Source organism: Theropithecus gelada, chromosome 3 (assembly GCF_003255815.1).
Source record: "Theropithecus gelada isolate Dixy chromosome 3, Tgel_1.0, whole genome shotgun sequence".
Taxonomy (NCBI): domain Eukaryota; kingdom Metazoa; phylum Chordata; class Mammalia; order Primates; family Cercopithecidae; genus Theropithecus; species Theropithecus gelada.
This window is the reverse complement of record NC_037670.1, coordinates 54851543-54867881: the sequence shown is the minus strand read 5'-3', so window position 1 is coordinate 54867881 and position 16339 is coordinate 54851543. Positions and strand designations below refer to the sequence as shown.

The window sequence follows — 16339 nt, the reverse complement described above, 5'->3', positions numbered from 1 at the left end:
TACAAAGGGGTGTTCTCCTCCAGGCCTCTGGAAAGACAAGACCTCTCGCAGAATGTGACTAGGAGAAATTTGAGGTGATGACAGGGTAAGTTCAGAATTCTTAGTCGGATTAAGTTGGGAGGGCCATTTCCTGGTCTGTAGCCAAGTACAGGGGTCTTGTAGTTTGCCTCCTGAATGAGGGCCCACCTTCTGAAAAGGAACACTTCTCAATCTTTGGCTCTAGCAGTTTCATAACTCCCTCCCTGCATCTCGGAGCTCTCTTAAAGGCACTTATTTTATTTTCTATTTTTTTGGTTTTTTTTTTTGTTTGTTTATTTTTTAAAGCACTTATTTTTTAGATGGGTTCTTGCTTTATAACCGAGGCTGGTCTTTAAATTCTGGTCTGAAGCAATTCTTCAACCTGAATATACCATGTAGCTGTCATCACAGGTGTGATACATGATGCCTAGCTCTCTCATAAACACATTTTTTTTTGGTCAGAGATAGCTGATAAATGTTTTTGCTGTTGGGGTAAAAGAAAATAGGGCACCTTTTATTTTTCCATCTTACTGATGTTACTCTCTGTATACATTTTTGTTTTTTATTTCCTACTTTAAATTTGTCTGGAACTTTAGATTCAGACATTTAGGGCAATATACTAGAATTTACAGGTTATGCCTAAAGTGAATTAGATAATTAGTAGGCATTCCATATTTACTAAAATAGTTACTTACAAATTTGAGCTGTCGGTATAAACAAATCATAGGATTTTCACCCACTTTCTTCAGCCTATATCTAAGTAATAGCATAATTTATTCTCAAATACTTCTTTTATATATTAGAGACTCTAACCATATTCTGTGCGTGCACACACACACACATACTTACACATATAAATATATATTACATACACAAATATATACATACACATTCTTATTTTCTCTTTATTTAGCAGTGTAAGGGTATTCTTTGCTTCTAAAATCAGATTACAGAAGTTTTATTTTGTGTAAGAATAGCATATATTTTAAATATCAGAATTATCTCTACTTCCTTTTAAATGCTCATTTATTAAAATTTTCTCATTAGCATTTTCTATTTATGATTATACTGCATTTTCTCTGAACTTTTACTGCCACACGACACATGCCATTGATTCAAAATACCTGTCTTCCATGAGTACACAGTTAAATATTGCAGTTATCTAGACAAATTCTTTCTTAATGGTACATCAATGTTGCAAAAAATATTTCATGAATAAACATTTCTCTTATTGTTTTGTAGTTCCATATTAGTGTGGTTTTTCAGTGTAGGTTTCTTAACATCAGATTATTGGTGTTTTGTTTTACTTACATAATTTTAGACAATTTGCAATTCTGTTTGTACACTTTTAAGTCAATATGGGGTTTAAAAAATAAATTAGCCATATGTCTATTACAATCAGATTATATATGTGTGTTTTATCTATAAATATGACCCAAATTTTGGTTATGGCTTATCTTGTTTATATTCTTTCTTAGCTGATTTTAAATGGTTGTTTTGTCTAAGTAGTCATGGAAAGCATCTTTTTTCACTGTGTGTTTAATGATGAATTTATATTTCCTTTGTGTGAGAGAAACACTTTTGTGATGAGGCAATTTTTGAAAAGATTTATAATTCTATATTTTTTCAGTTTTTCTTTAAAATATTGTTGTAAAAAACCCATTATATAAAATATACAGTTTTAAATCTATTGAAGTGTCATTGTTTTGAGACAGGATCTTACTCTGTCACCCATGCTAGAGTGCAGTGGCATGGCTGGCTTACTGCAGCCTCAGCTTCCTGGGCTCAAGTGATTCTTCCTCCTCAGTTTCCTGAGTAGCTGGGACTACAGACATACTATGGGACCACCATGTCTGGATAATATTTTGATTATTTGTTGGAACAGGGCCTCATTAAGTTGTCCATGCTGGTCTCAAACTTCTGGCCCAGTAATCCTCCCACCTTGGTCTCATGAGCCCCTGCAGTTCACTGGTATTTTTAAATTTCATAAGACTTGGTATGATTCCTAACAGAATACACCAGATGCAAATAAGAATATTGTACATTTTGGGCCAGGTGTGGTGGCTCACGCCTGTAATCCCAGCACTTTGGGAGACCGAGGCAGGCGGATCATGAGGTCAGGAGATCGAGACCATCCTGGCTAACATGGTGAAACCCCGTCTCTACTAAAAATACCAAAATTAGCCGGGCATCGTGGTGGGCGCCTGTAGTCCCAGCTACTTGGGAGGCTGAGGCAGGAGAATGGAGTGAACCCAGGAGGCGGAGCTTGCAGTGAGCCAAGATCGCGCCACCGCACTCCAGCTTGGGCGACAGAGTGAGACTGTCTCAAAAAAAAAAAAAAAGTGTACATTCTCTTGCTTTTGACTGAAAAGTTTTGTACATGTCTGTTAAGCTTAGTCTGTAATATGGTTTGCATGTCCATGTTCTGCAAACCTCATGCTGCAATGTACTCTTCAATGTTGGGTGTAAAACCTGGTGGTAAGTGTTTTGGCTGTGGGGCCAAATTCCTCATGAATGGCTTAGCATCATCCTCTTGGTAATCAAAAAGTTTATACTCTGTTAATTCAAATGAGAGCTGGTTCATTAAAAGAAACTGGCTCCTTCACCTCATACTTCCTCTGTCTATGACCATGTGATATGTTCAGTTACTTTTTGCCTTTCACCATGATCGTAAGCTTCCTGAGATCCTCACTGGAAGCAGATGCTGTCATGCATTTCTTGTACAGGTGCAGTCTGTCAAACTAAGCCAAGTAAACCTTTTTTTTTTTTTTTTGGAGACTGAGTCTTCCTCTGTTGCCTAGGCTGGAGTGAAATGGTGTGATCCCAGCTCACTGCAACCTCCACCTCATGGGTTCAAGTGATTCTCCTGCCTCAGCCTCTGGAGTAGCTGGGATTATAGGTGCCTGCTACCACGCCTGGCTAATTTTTGTATTTTTATTAGAGACAGGGTTTTGTCATCTTGGCCAGGCTGGTCTCGAACTCCTGACCTCAGGTGATCCACCTGCCTTTGCCTCCCAAAGTGTTGGGATTACAGGTGTGAGCCACCACGCCTGGCCATTTTTTTCTTTATAAATTATCGGCTCTCAGGTATTCTTCTATATGTAAAAAAATTAATACAGTCTATAATGTTTTCTAAGTTTGCTGTTTTCTTATTGATCTTTTATCTGAACTATTTATTATTGAAAATGGGGTCTTGATGTCTACAATTATTATGTGGCTATGTATTTCTTGCTTCACTTTTGTAAATATTTTCTTTATATATTTTGAAGCCTTACTGTTATATATACATATACATATAGATAAATATAATAGTTACATGTTCCTGTTGGATTAACTCATTATACTATTATATATCAATCTTTGTCTCATGCTAGTCTTCACTTAAAGCATATTATGTCTAATATAATTGTGACTACCTCACCCAATTGTGGTTACTATTTGTATAGAATAAAGATATTTTCCCCATTCTGATATTTTCAACCTATTTGACTCAATGCTAATATGAGTTTCATTTTTATTTCTTTTTGAGATGCAGTCTTGCCCTGTCACCCAGGCTGGCTCACTGCAACCTCTGCCTCCCAGGTTCGGGGGATCTCCTGCCTCAGTCTCCTGAGTAGCTGGGATTACAGGGGTGTGTCACCATGCTTGGCTAATTTTTGTATTTTTTTTTTTTTCTAGTAGAGACAGGGTTTTACCATGTTAGCCAGGCTGGTCTTTGCCTCCCAAAGTGCTGGGATTACAAGTGTTAGCCACTGTGCCAGGCCTAAAATTAGTCTCGTATAGGCAGCATATTGTATGCTTTTTTCTTAAGTCATTCAGGCATTTTCTTTTTTTCTTTTTTAAAATGTATTTACTTATTCACTTATATTTAAGATGGGGTTTCACTCTGTCAATCAGGCTGGCTCATAATGTTGTAATCACAACTCACTGCAGCCTCAACCTCTTATTTCAGATAATCCTCTTATTTCAGATAATCCTCTTATTTCAGCCTCTCAAGTAGCTCCACTACAAGTGACTACCATCACACTCAGCTAGATTTTTGTATTTTTTGTAGAGACAGGGTTTTGTTATGTTGCCTACGCTGGTCTTGCAATCGTAAAATCAAGTGTTCAGCCCACCTTGGACTCCTAAAATACTGGGATTACATTTCTTTTTATTAAGTTGTTTAGTTAATTTATATTTAAAATGATTGTTTAAATAAATGAAGTTACTGTTATCAGTTTTATTGTTATTGTTTTATGTGTTTCCTTTAGATATGTTTTTTCTTCTGTTTTCTTCAATTTAAATTTTAATTGTGTAGTGACATGCTTTATTTTTAAAATTTTTTTCATACATTCTATATATATGATTTTCATAATGGTCATGAAAAATGGAGATTACATAAAACATCTTAAAGTTAAAACAATTTTTTTTGTTTTTTTGAGACGGAGTCTCACTCTGTCACACAGGCTGGAGTGCAGTGGCGTGATCTTGGCTCACTGCAACCTCTGCTTCCCAGGTTCAAGTGATTCTCCTGCCTCAGCCTCCCAAGTAGCTGGGATTACAGGCTCGCTGTAATTTTTGTACTTTTAGTAGAGACAGGGTTTCACCGTCTTGGCCAAGTTAGTCTTAACTCCTGACCTCATGATCCACCTACCTCAGCCTCCCGAAGTGCTGGGATTACAAACATGAGCCACTGTACCCAGCCAATATTTTTAATCTCATAACAACTTCAATTAAATACAAAAACTATACCTCTGTATTTTTCAGTTGTTGATATTACAAATTATTTTATATTGTATATTTATTAACAGATTAATATTTCATTTTTCATGTGCTTTTTTTTTGTTGTTGAGATAAAGTTTCACTCTTGTTCAGGCTGAAGTGCAATGGCGCGATCTCGGCTCACCACAACCTCCGCCTCCCGGGTTCAAGCGATTCTCCTGCCTCAACCTCCTGAGTAGCTGGGATTACAGGCATGTGCCACCACATCCAGCTAATTTTATATTTTTAGTAGAGATGGAGTTTCTCCATGTTGGTCAGGCTGGTCTCGAACTCTCCTGACCTCAGGTTATTCGCCTGCCTCAGCCTCCCAAACTGCTAGGATTATAGGTGTGAGCCACCGCACCCAGCCAACCTCTTATTTTGGAAAGTCTTTATTTATATTTTTTCTTTGAAGTAAAATAATTTTGAATCAAATCTTACTGGTTAAAATTTTTTATTACATCAAAATTTGGGAAGTTCTCTGCCTTTTATGTCTTCAGGTAACCTTTTTATTACTTTTTTCCTATATTCTTCTTCCAATATTTCTTTCTTGAATATATTGACATACTTGATGGCGTTTGATAAGTTTTACATTCCATGTAATTTTGTTTTGCAATTTAATATTTTTGTGTTATATATTTTAGGATGTGCCATCTCATACCAGTTAATTGTATTTTGATGTTTTAGTTTATATTTTAATTGTATATGACAATATTTAACTCTGCAGTGTAAGACAGTGTGGAGCAAAATCAACTATAAATTAGCCATATTCATTGTCTACTGCCAATATAATTATCTGTCTTTATAAATATTATCCCTGTTTTTTTAATGACTTGTATTTTTCTGGTACAGGTTTGTTGTGAATGGTTGTTTAATTTTGTCTAGGTGAGCAGTCATAAAAATTCTCCTAATTTCAACATTTAGTTATATTTAAATCCATATTTTTGTGTGGGAGGAAACGTTTGGATTGAAAGATAATTTGAAAACTGTCATAACTCTATCTTTTTTAGGTATGATTGTTTATTTTTACTTGTCAAAAACACATAACAAAATTTATAATCAAGTATTTTTAAATATTCAATTTAGTCATCTTAATTATATTGACAGTGTTATGCAACATATCCCTAGAATGTTTTTATCTTGCACAACTAAAGCTCAATACATATTAAACAACTACCAGTTTTTCCCATTTTTGTCACACTTCACAAACACCACTCTGTTTTCTGATTCTAAGAGTGTAACTGCTTTATATATATCATACAATCTCCATCTTTTTGTGGCTGGCCCATTTCATTTTGCATAATGTCTTCTAGCTTTGTCTTTATAGTTGTTAAAATATTTCCTGCTTTTTCAATCCTGGGTGATATTCCAATATTTCTGTATTTCAAATTATATCTACTGAGTGGTTTGGTGACAGAAATTTGCATTGTTTTTACTTATGTGCTTTCAGTGACAATTCTACAATAATTATTGGTATGCAAATGATCATATATGGGTAAGTTTATATATGTACTGCATTCTACTTTATTAGTCAACCTTTTTTTACCTTTATGCTCCTACCAAATTGTTTTAATTCTGTAGCTTTGTAATGTGTTTTGAATTCAAGAACTGTAATGCCTTTAACATTGCTTTTTTTTTTTCTTTTTTTTTTGGGAGGGGGAAGATTCTTGGGTACTTTATTGTCTCTTGAGATTTTATATACTTTTGTGGTTCCTGTTTCTATTTCTTCAAAAATGCGATGAGAAATTTTAAAAAACATTGCATTAAATTAGTAGATTACTTTGAGCAGTATGGATATCTTCACAATATTAATTATTTCAACCCTTGAACAAGAGCATACTCAAGAGTGTGTTGTTTAATGTCTATGTATTTGTAAAAGTTTTCAGTTTCTTTTTTTTAGACACAGTCTCACTCTGTCACCCAGGCTGGAGTGCAGTGGTGCGATATTGGCTCACTGCATCCTCCACCTCCCAGGTTCAAGTGATTCTCCTGCCTCAGCCTCCCGAGTAGCTGGGACTACAGGCGCCCACCACCATGCCCAGCTATTTTTTTTTTTTTTTTTTTTTTGTATTTTTAGTAGAGACGGGGTTTCACCGTGTTAGCCAGGATGGTCTCAATCTTCTGACCTCGTGATCCTCCCGCCTTGGCCTCCCTTGTAGTCGTGAGCTACTGCGCCCAGCCAGTTTTTCAGTTTTTTTCTATTATTGTTTTATATTCTCATTTCATTTTTGTCATAGAAAGCAATCCATAAAAATTCAGTTTTATAAAATTTGTTAAGACTTCTTATTTGGCCTACCAGGTGGTGTGTCAAGGAGAATGTTCTATAAGCTATTGAAAAGTGTGTACATCCTAATGTTCTTGAGAAGTGTTCTCTATATTTCTGTTAAATATATCTGTTTTTTACTACCTTTGAGTCCTCTTTTCCCTTATATTCTGTCTTTATTTTTATTACAGAAAGTGGGGTATTGAAATATCCTACTATAATTATGTTGCTCTCTATGTGTTTCTTTTATTCTGTTAATATTTGCTTTATGTGTTTGAAACCATAATGTGAGATACACACACACACAACATACACTTGTATATACAAATTTGTCATAGGTTCCTGGTAAATGAATCTATTATTGTTTAATGTTTCTCTTTGGAGTTTTGACTTAAAGTACATTTTATAAAATATGACAGTTTTTGACTTAAGATGTAGCTTGTGTAATTTTTTGGACATCTTTTCTCATTTTGTTAATATTTGTGTAGAATATATACATCCATCATACCACTTTCAGTCTTGTTTTATAATTAGGTCTCAGCTGACTCTTGTAGAAAATCAAGTTGGATCTTGGTTTTCAAAAATTTTTAATCCCATTATTGAATGTATGTCTTTATTTATTTATTTATTTTTTTGGGAAATGGAGTTTTGCTCTTGTTGCCCAGGCTAAAGTGCTGTGGTATGATCTTGGCTCACTGCAACCTCTGCCTCTGAGGTTCAAGCAATTCTCCTGTCTTAGCCTTCTGAGTAGCTGGGATTACAGGCACCCGCCACCACGCCCAGCTAATTTTTGTATTTTCAGTTGAATCGGGTTTTACCATGTTGGCCAGGCTGGTCTTGAACTCCTGACTTCAGTTGATCCACCTGCCTCAGCTCCCAAAGTGCTGGGATTAAAGGTGTGAGCCACCATGCCTGGCCAAATGTTTGTCTCTTGATTTAATATATAGATATTTAAATAAGGTTAATTATATGTATATTTAAATAATCTTCTGAAACAGAAAGACTTGGTAACCTTATTGTTTAATTTGATTCTTGTATCCTTGTCCCTTGTTTTCTCTCTTTCCTTCTTCCTCTGTGTCTTTTGATTTTTGTATTTATATGCTTTTATTTCTTTCTTACTTGGTTTTGTGTATCTACACAGATATATTCTTTGTGGTTCCTTGGGGATTACATAAAACCTCTACAAGATAAAACAGTATATTATAATCTAGTAAAAAATCAACTTTATTTGCATATGAAAATTCTTATTCGTTACATCTGCCCTCAACTTTGTCATTGATGTTGTTAATTATATCTTTATATGTTGTATATTCATTAGCAGGTGTTTATAATAATTTCTGTGCTTTTTATCTTTCACATTTTAGAGAATAATTAAAAATGCTTTATGCACCATTATGATAATGCTGTGAAATTCTGTTTTTGTGTATGTGCATATCTTTCCCAGAAAGTTATTTATTTATTTTTTTTAGATGGAGTCTTACTCTGTCGCCAGGCTAGAGTGCAGTAGTGTGATCTTGGCCCACTGCAACCTCTGTTTCCCGGGTTCAAGTGATTCTCCAGCTTCAGCCTCCTGAGTAGCTGGGATTACAGGCATGCACCATCACACCCAGCTAATTTTTGTATTTTTAGTAGAGACAGTGTTTCACCATGTTTGCCAGGATGGTCTCTATCTCTTGGCCTTGTGATCTGCTCTCCTCAGCCTCCCAAAGTGCTGGGATTACAGGCATGAGCCACTGTACCTGGCCAAAAGTCATGTATTTTCATGATTATGTGCCGTTTTCTTGTATCATGTTATTTTCAGTGGAAGGAACTCCTTTCAGCATCTTCGATATGTAGGGCATAGGCAGCACCAAAATACATTTTCAGAATTTTGTTATTTATTTATTTATTTTGAGATGGAGTTTCACTCTTGTTGCCCAGGCTAGAGTGTAGTGGTGTGACCTCGGCTCACTGCAACCTCCACCTCCTGGGTTCAAGCGATTCTTCTGTCTCTTCCCAAGTAACTGGGATTACAGGAGTGTACCACCATGCCTCACTAATTATTTTTTATATTTTTAATACAGATGAGGTTTTACCATGTTGATCAGGCTGATCTCGAACTCCTGACCGCAAGTGATCCACTCACCTTGGTCTCCCAATGTGCTGGGATTACAGACATGAGTCATCACACCTAGCCGAATTTTGTTATTTTGGAAGGCGTTTTTCTTTTATTTGGCAGGACAGTTGTTGGTATTGTCACTTGACAGCTATTGTTTTCAGCACTTTGACTGTATCACACTTCCCTTCTGGCCTGATTCACTGGCTATCTTATAAGACTATTATTATAAATGACATATCACTTTCATTTTGCAGTTCCCAAGATTCTCTTGTCTGTTACTTTTGAAATTTTGCTTATATATGTTTTATATACGTCTTTGTGTGTATTCTAGCTTGTTTGTTGTCTTTATTTTTACATTAATTTTTTTTTGATATTTTTGGGTTTTTTGTATTTTTACCTCCACAATTTGTTTTTTGCTATTTTTAGTAGTTTTGTTGGTATTCTCATTTTTCTGATTTTCCATAGTTTGTATTCCTATTCACTCACGGAGTATTATTCAATTTATTTTAAATTTTAAAAATTAATTTGTATATTTTTAGTTTTTAATGGTTGCTTTCTGAAAATTGTATAATTTTTGCGGGGCTGTATTGCCCTAATATTTTTTGTACATTGTAATCTTTAATTGAAATTTGTAAATTAAAAACAAGTTGTTTGTCACAATCTTTTATAATGTAGCTTTGTCCTGGCATAGTTAGAAACCATTTGTCTCGAATAGTGATTCTGAGAGTCTTTCAGACATGTTCTTAGGATGTGTCTTGTCTGAAATTTTCTAGCTTTTTTTTTTTTTCAGTTAAAAGAGTTTGTTCGTGTTTCTTCTTGATAGTCAGTAATCACTTGCTACAACTGTTACCTGTCTGTAGTACTGCAGTCTCTTCACTGCTGTAACATTTACCTTTGATCTTAGCAGACTCAAAATGTCATTTCAAAGTATACCACCATTTCTTTCAGCCTTCTATGTCATGGGAGACAGAAACCAATGTCTGCGAAGGCATGTAGAAGCCAGAAATGAAGATGTATATGTTTGTTATTATTTTTCTTTTCTTTAAAAAAGAAAAACTAGGAGTAGGCAATTTACTTCTAAAGGCACTGTGTTATATTGGGGAACAGAAAGAACTTTGTTGGTAAATAAAACAGACTTGTGTCTTCTCTGTGGCTCTTTGCATTGTGCTCACCTGGGGCACTGCACACCGAACTCATGTATACATTTTCCACAAATGTATTTTGGTCATTATGTTTTTGTTACATTTATGTGTCTATGAAGAAATTAGAGCCTGTGGTATTTTACTATGCAATCTTGCTTATGTAGTTTGTACAATTTTATAGATTAGATTTGTAAAGTATATTTATCTGAGTCTAGCAAGTGGAGTAATTTCTTATTTTGATTTCTTTCAGTAATGTCTTTTCATTTTGCCCAAGACCTTTGGCCAGAGCAGAACATAAAAGATTCTTTCCAAAAAGTGACACTGAGAAGATATGGAAGATGTGAATATGAGAATTTACAGTTCAGAAAAGGCTATAAACATGTGGATGAGTGTATGGGGCACAAAGGAGGTCATAATACAGTTAAACAATGTTTGACAGCTACCCCAAGCAAAATATTCCAATGTAATAAATATATGAAAGTCTTTGATAAATTTTCAAATTCAAATAGATATAAGAGAAGACATACAGGAAACAAGCACTTCAAATGTAAAGAATGTGGCAAATTATTTTGCATTCTTTCACAACTAACTCAGCATAGAAGAATTCATACTAGAGTGAATTCCTACAAATGTGAAGAATGTGGAAAAGCCTTTAACTGGTTCTCAACTCTTACTAAACATAAGAGAATTCATACTGGAGAAAAACCCTACATATATGAAGAATGTGGCAAAGCCTTTAACCAGTCCTCACAACTTACTAGGCATAAGATAATTCATACTGAAGAGAAACCCAGCAAATATGAAGAATGTGGCAAGGCCTTTAAACAGGCCTCACACCTTACTATACATAAAATAATTAATACTGGAGAAAAACCTTACAAATGTGAAGAATGTGACAAAGTCTTTAGCCAGTCCTCACACCTTACCACACAAAAGATACTTCACACTGGCGAGAACCTCTATAAATGTGAAGAATGTGGAAAAGCTTTTAACCTATTCTCAAATCTTACTAACCATAAGAGAATTCATGCTGGGGAGAAACCCTTCAAATGTAAAGAATGTGGCAGAGGGTTTAACATATCCTCAAACCTTAATAAACAGGAGAAAATTCATACTGGAGAGAAACCCGACAAATGTGAAGAATGTGACAAAGCTTTTAACCAGTCCTTAAAACTTACTGCACATAAGAAAATTCTAATGGAAGGGAAACCCTACAAATGTGAAGAATGTGGGAAAGTCTTTAACCAGTTCTCAACTCTTACTAGACATAAGATAATTCATACTGGAGAGAAACCCTACAAATGTAAAGAATGTGGCAAAGCTTTTAACCAATCTTCAAACCTTACTGAACATAAGAAAATTCATACTGCAGAGAAATCCTATAAATGTGAAGAATGTGGCAAAGCTTTTAACCAACACTCAAACCTAATTAACCATAGGAAAATTTATACTGGAGAGAAACCATACAAATGTGAAGAATGTGGAAAAGCTTTTAATCGATCCTCAACCCTTACTAGACATAAGAAAATTCATACTGGAGAGAAACCCTACAAATGTGAAGAATGTGGCAGAGCTTTTAGCCAGTCTTCAAACCTTACTGAACATAAGAAAATTCATACAGGAGAGAAACCCTACAAATGTGAAGAATGTGGCAAAGCTTTTAACCGATTCTCAACCCTTACTAAACATAAGAGGATTCATACTGGAGAAAAACCCTATAAATGTGAAGAATGTGGAAAAGCCTTTAATCAGTCCTATCAACTTACTAGACATAAGGTAATTCATACTAAAGAGAAACTCAACAAATGTGAAGAATTTGGCAAGCCCTTTAAACAGTCCTCACACCTTACTATCCATAAAATTATTCATACTGGAGAGAAACCCTACAGATGTGAAGAACATGGCAAAGTTTTTAACCAGTCCTCACACCTTACTACACAAAAGATAATTCATACTGGAGAGAACCTCTACAAATTTGAAGAACATGGAAAAGCTTTTAACCTATTCTCAAACATTACTAACCATAAGATAATTTATACTGGAGAGAAACCCCACAAATGTGAAGAATGTGGAAAAGCTTATAACCGATTCTCAAACCTAACTATACATAAGAGAATTCATACGGGAGAGAAACCTTACCAATGTGCAGAATGTGGCAAAGCCTTTAACTGCTCCTCAACCCTTAATAGACATAAGATAATTCATACTGGAGAGAAACCTTACAAATGTAAAGAATGTGGCAAAGCTTTTAACCTATCCTCAACCCTTACTGCACATAAGAAAATTCATACTGGAGAGAAACCCTATAAATGTGAAGAATGTGGCAAAGCTTTTAACCAATCCTCAAACCTTACTACACATAAGAAAATTCATACTTCAGAGAAACCCTACAAATGTGAAGAATGTGGCAAATCCTTTAACCAGTTCTCATCTCTTAATATACATAAGATAATTCATACTGGAGAGAAACCCTACAAATGTGGAGATTATGGCAAAGCTTTCAACCTATCCTCAAATCTTACTACACATAAGAAAATTCATACTGGAGAGAAGCCCTACAAATGTGAAGAATGTGGCAAAACTTAATTGATCCTAAAAACTTACTACACATAAGAAAATTCATACTGGAGAGAATCTCCACAAATGTGAAGAATGTGTTAAAGCCTTTAACAAGTCTTCAACCTTTTCTACACACAGAAGATATTTTATACTGGTGAGAAATCCTACAAATGTAAAGAATGTGGAAAAGCTTTTAACTAATCTTCAAACCTTACTGAACGTGAGAAAATTTGTACTAGAGAGAATCCTGCAAATGTGTAAAATGTGGCAAAGCCTTTAACTGGTCCTCACTTTTACTAAACATAAGGTAATTCATACTGGAGAGAAGCCATACAAATGAGAAGAATGTGACAATGCCTTTAATCAGTCCTCACACCTTTCTACACTTAAGAAAATTTATACTGGAGAGGCACTCTATAATTGGGAAGAATGTGGCAAAGCTTTTAACCAATCCTCATACCTTACCGTACAGAAATTCATACTGGAGAGAAAGTCTACAATTGTGAAGAATGTTGCAAAGCTTTTAACCTTCCTTAACCCTTACTGCAGATAAGAAAATTCATACTAGAAAGAAACCCTACAAATGTGAAGTCTGTGGCAAAGCTTTTAACTGATTCTCAACTCTTAACTACATGTAAGAGTATTTATACTGGAGAGAAATCCTACAAATGTAAAAAATGTGGCAATGCCTTAACTGGTCCTCACACCTTGCTACACATAAGACAATTTATACTTTGAGAGAAACCCTGCAAATGTGAATAATGTGGCAACACTTTAAACCAATCCTCAAACCTCACTAAACATAATACTGAAAACTTTACAAACCTGAATGATGTGACAATAATTTTGACAACACCTCAAACTTCCTAACATAAATCATACTGGTGAAAAATCCTAGAAATGTGAAAAATGTCACAAAGCCTTTAAATGGTTGTCACACTTGATTGTAGGTAAGATAATCCATACTGAAGAAAACTCCCAGAAGTGTGAAGAATGTGGTGACACTTTTAATAAATGCTCACCCCTTATTGCACAGGACATCATTTATGCTTCTGAAAGATTGTACAAATACAAGGAATGTGGAAAAGCCATTATTATCTGCTCACATTTTACTCAACATTAGAGAGTACTTAATAAAAACATTACAAATGCAATTTTTGTCAAGAGATCTTTCAGAAAATACAAGCCTTTAAAGTGAAGAAGAGGAGCCAGGTATGCTGGCTCACATCTGTAATGCCAGCACTTTGGGAGGCTGAGGTGGGTGGATCACGAGGGCAGGAGTTTGAGACCAGCCTGGCCAACATAGCAAAACCCCATCTCCATTAAAAATTTTACAAAAATTAGCTGCATATGGTGGCACGCCCCTGTAATCCCAGCTACTTGGGAGGCTGAAGCAGAATTGCTCAAACCTGGGAGGCAAAGGTTGCAGTGAGCTGAAGTCACACCACTACACTCCAGCCAAGGCAACACGAGCAAAAACTTCGTCTCAAAAACAAAACAAAAGTATTCATTAGTATTCATTTTGAAGACAAGCGTTACAAATACGAGAGGGTTTTAGTACCTTTACTTGTATCACAGATACTGTTGTACCCATTTTGTACTAGAGGAAAACCCTGAAGCAGTTGCTCAAACTTTGTTCACCAGAAAATTTATGTTGGAGAAAAACACTGTAAATGTAATGCATTTGGAAAAACGTTTTTAAAAAACTGCAACTTAGAAAATACCAGAGGCCTCATACTAAAATATATTTTTGCAAGTGCAGTAAATATAAAAATAATCCAAAATTAAGTCTATGTAAATATCAGAGAATTCACAGTAGAAATATCTAAGGTATTGACACTTCAGACATTGCACTAAATCAGAATGCTGAGTATAGAAAATAATTTAAAGCTAAAGTTGGTAAATAATTTGTATATAACTTTAAAAGTAGAATTTTTTTGTAGATTTATTATTACATTCAAATTATATTTTTTCTTGAAAAATTAGTTTTTGAAAAGCAAATGATGTAATTCAACTCTCAAATTACTTCATGCTCTTCATTCCTATTCACACATGAAAGCATGTGATTAATTTTTCATGCATCAAAGATATGAGAAATCATTTCTGTTAGGTGGGTATTATTTACGACACTTTCTATGAAAGAATAAGGACATTAAAATGTAAGATGCGTGATGAAAACCTGAGTGAAGAAGCTTTTTGTGTTTAACTTATAATACTGAGTGATCCATGAAGTAGGTGTTCAGAGCAATATTCTTCTGCATTATGGTAAAAATTTTTTAATGTTAAAGTTAATTAGTAGTACATCATTTTACTAACCACTTTTATGTGATAAAATTGTGTGTGAAAAATTTTTGGATTATGCATGAACTTAGTTTTTTAATTAAACTTTTTTTTTTTTTAACATGTTAAAACTATTGTGCATTCAATGAAGTGTTTTCATGCCACTGACTTTACCTGTCCTGCATTACTCAAGGGTTTAGGTAAAAGAGGGTAACAATATACTACTTGATAACATAATGGGCTAACATCTCTAGTAATTATTTTTGCTAATGGCTTTAAATTGCTAATAAAGAATATTGTTCCCATAGTTTATATTTTTATTGTTTTTAAAATTTAAACTTATTTCTCTTAATTTTTGTGGATACATAGTGTATGTATATCTTTATGCCATGTATGGCATATTTTGATACAGGCATATAATTTTATGTATTAATCACTTCAGGGCAAAAGACGATCAACTCCAGTATTTCTCCTTTGTATTACAAACCAATTCTACACTTTCAGATACTTTAGAATGTACAATTGTTACTGACTACAGAGTCATTTTATGGTTGTAATAAAATTACATACAAGTATAAATAAATCATGAGGAAATTCTGAGTTCTGAATAAACATTTAAAAATGTTATATATTTTTCTTTGAACATGTGACCTCTCTGCCTGCAAACATACAGGATTTTAGTTTTGATTTACATACACTTAACTATACACATATATTACTCTAAAACCTTAGGTATGAGAAAATTATGGAGCAAGAGTGTGTTTGTGTATTAGCTTGTACCTATTTTCAGAAGAAAAGAGCAATATTGGAACAAAACTAATAATTTTTTTTTTTTTTTTTTTGAGCTGGAGTCTTGCTCTGTTGCCCAGACTGGAGTGTAGTGGCGTGATCTCGGCTCACTGCAAGCTCCGCTTCCCAGGTTCAGGCCATTCTCCTGCCTTAGCCTCCCTAGTAGCTGGGACTACAGGCGCCTGGCACCACGCCCAGCTAATTTTTTTGTATTTTTAGTAGAGACGGGGTTTCACCGCGTTAGCCAGGATGGTCTCAATCTCCTGGTCTCGTGATCCGCATGCCTCGGCCACCCAAAGTGCTGGGATTACAGGCCCGAACTAATAATTTTTAAAAGATGACTAATTTACTAGACAACTGAAAACCTCAAAAATGCTGGAAGCAAATCTGTATCCTCTGCTTTGCATTGAATTCATTTCTGTAAAATCTGGCTTATGATTTAGAATC

General features: G+C 34.8%; 1 protein-coding gene across 5 annotated transcripts in view; it reads left to right on the top strand.

The window, feature by feature from the left end:
- The window catches only part of LOC112621084 (zinc finger protein 107-like), a 42881-nt gene extending 27151 nt beyond the window's left edge, over window positions 1-15730 (top strand). For 3 of the 5 annotated variants that reach the window (XM_025380278.1, XM_025380277.1, XM_025380275.1), the window contains one exon: window positions 10515-15730. In XM_025380278.1, coding sequence (XP_025236063.1) covers window positions 10515-12850 — 2336 coding nt within the window. In that variant the 3' untranslated portion in view covers window positions 12851-15730. Of the gene's footprint in view, window positions 1-7060; window positions 7157-10514 lie in introns of all 5 variants that reach the window. The other 2 variants (XM_025380279.1, XM_025380274.1) reach the window with 2 other exon arrangements.
- The last annotated feature ends 609 nt before the right edge of the window (window positions 15731-16339 follow it).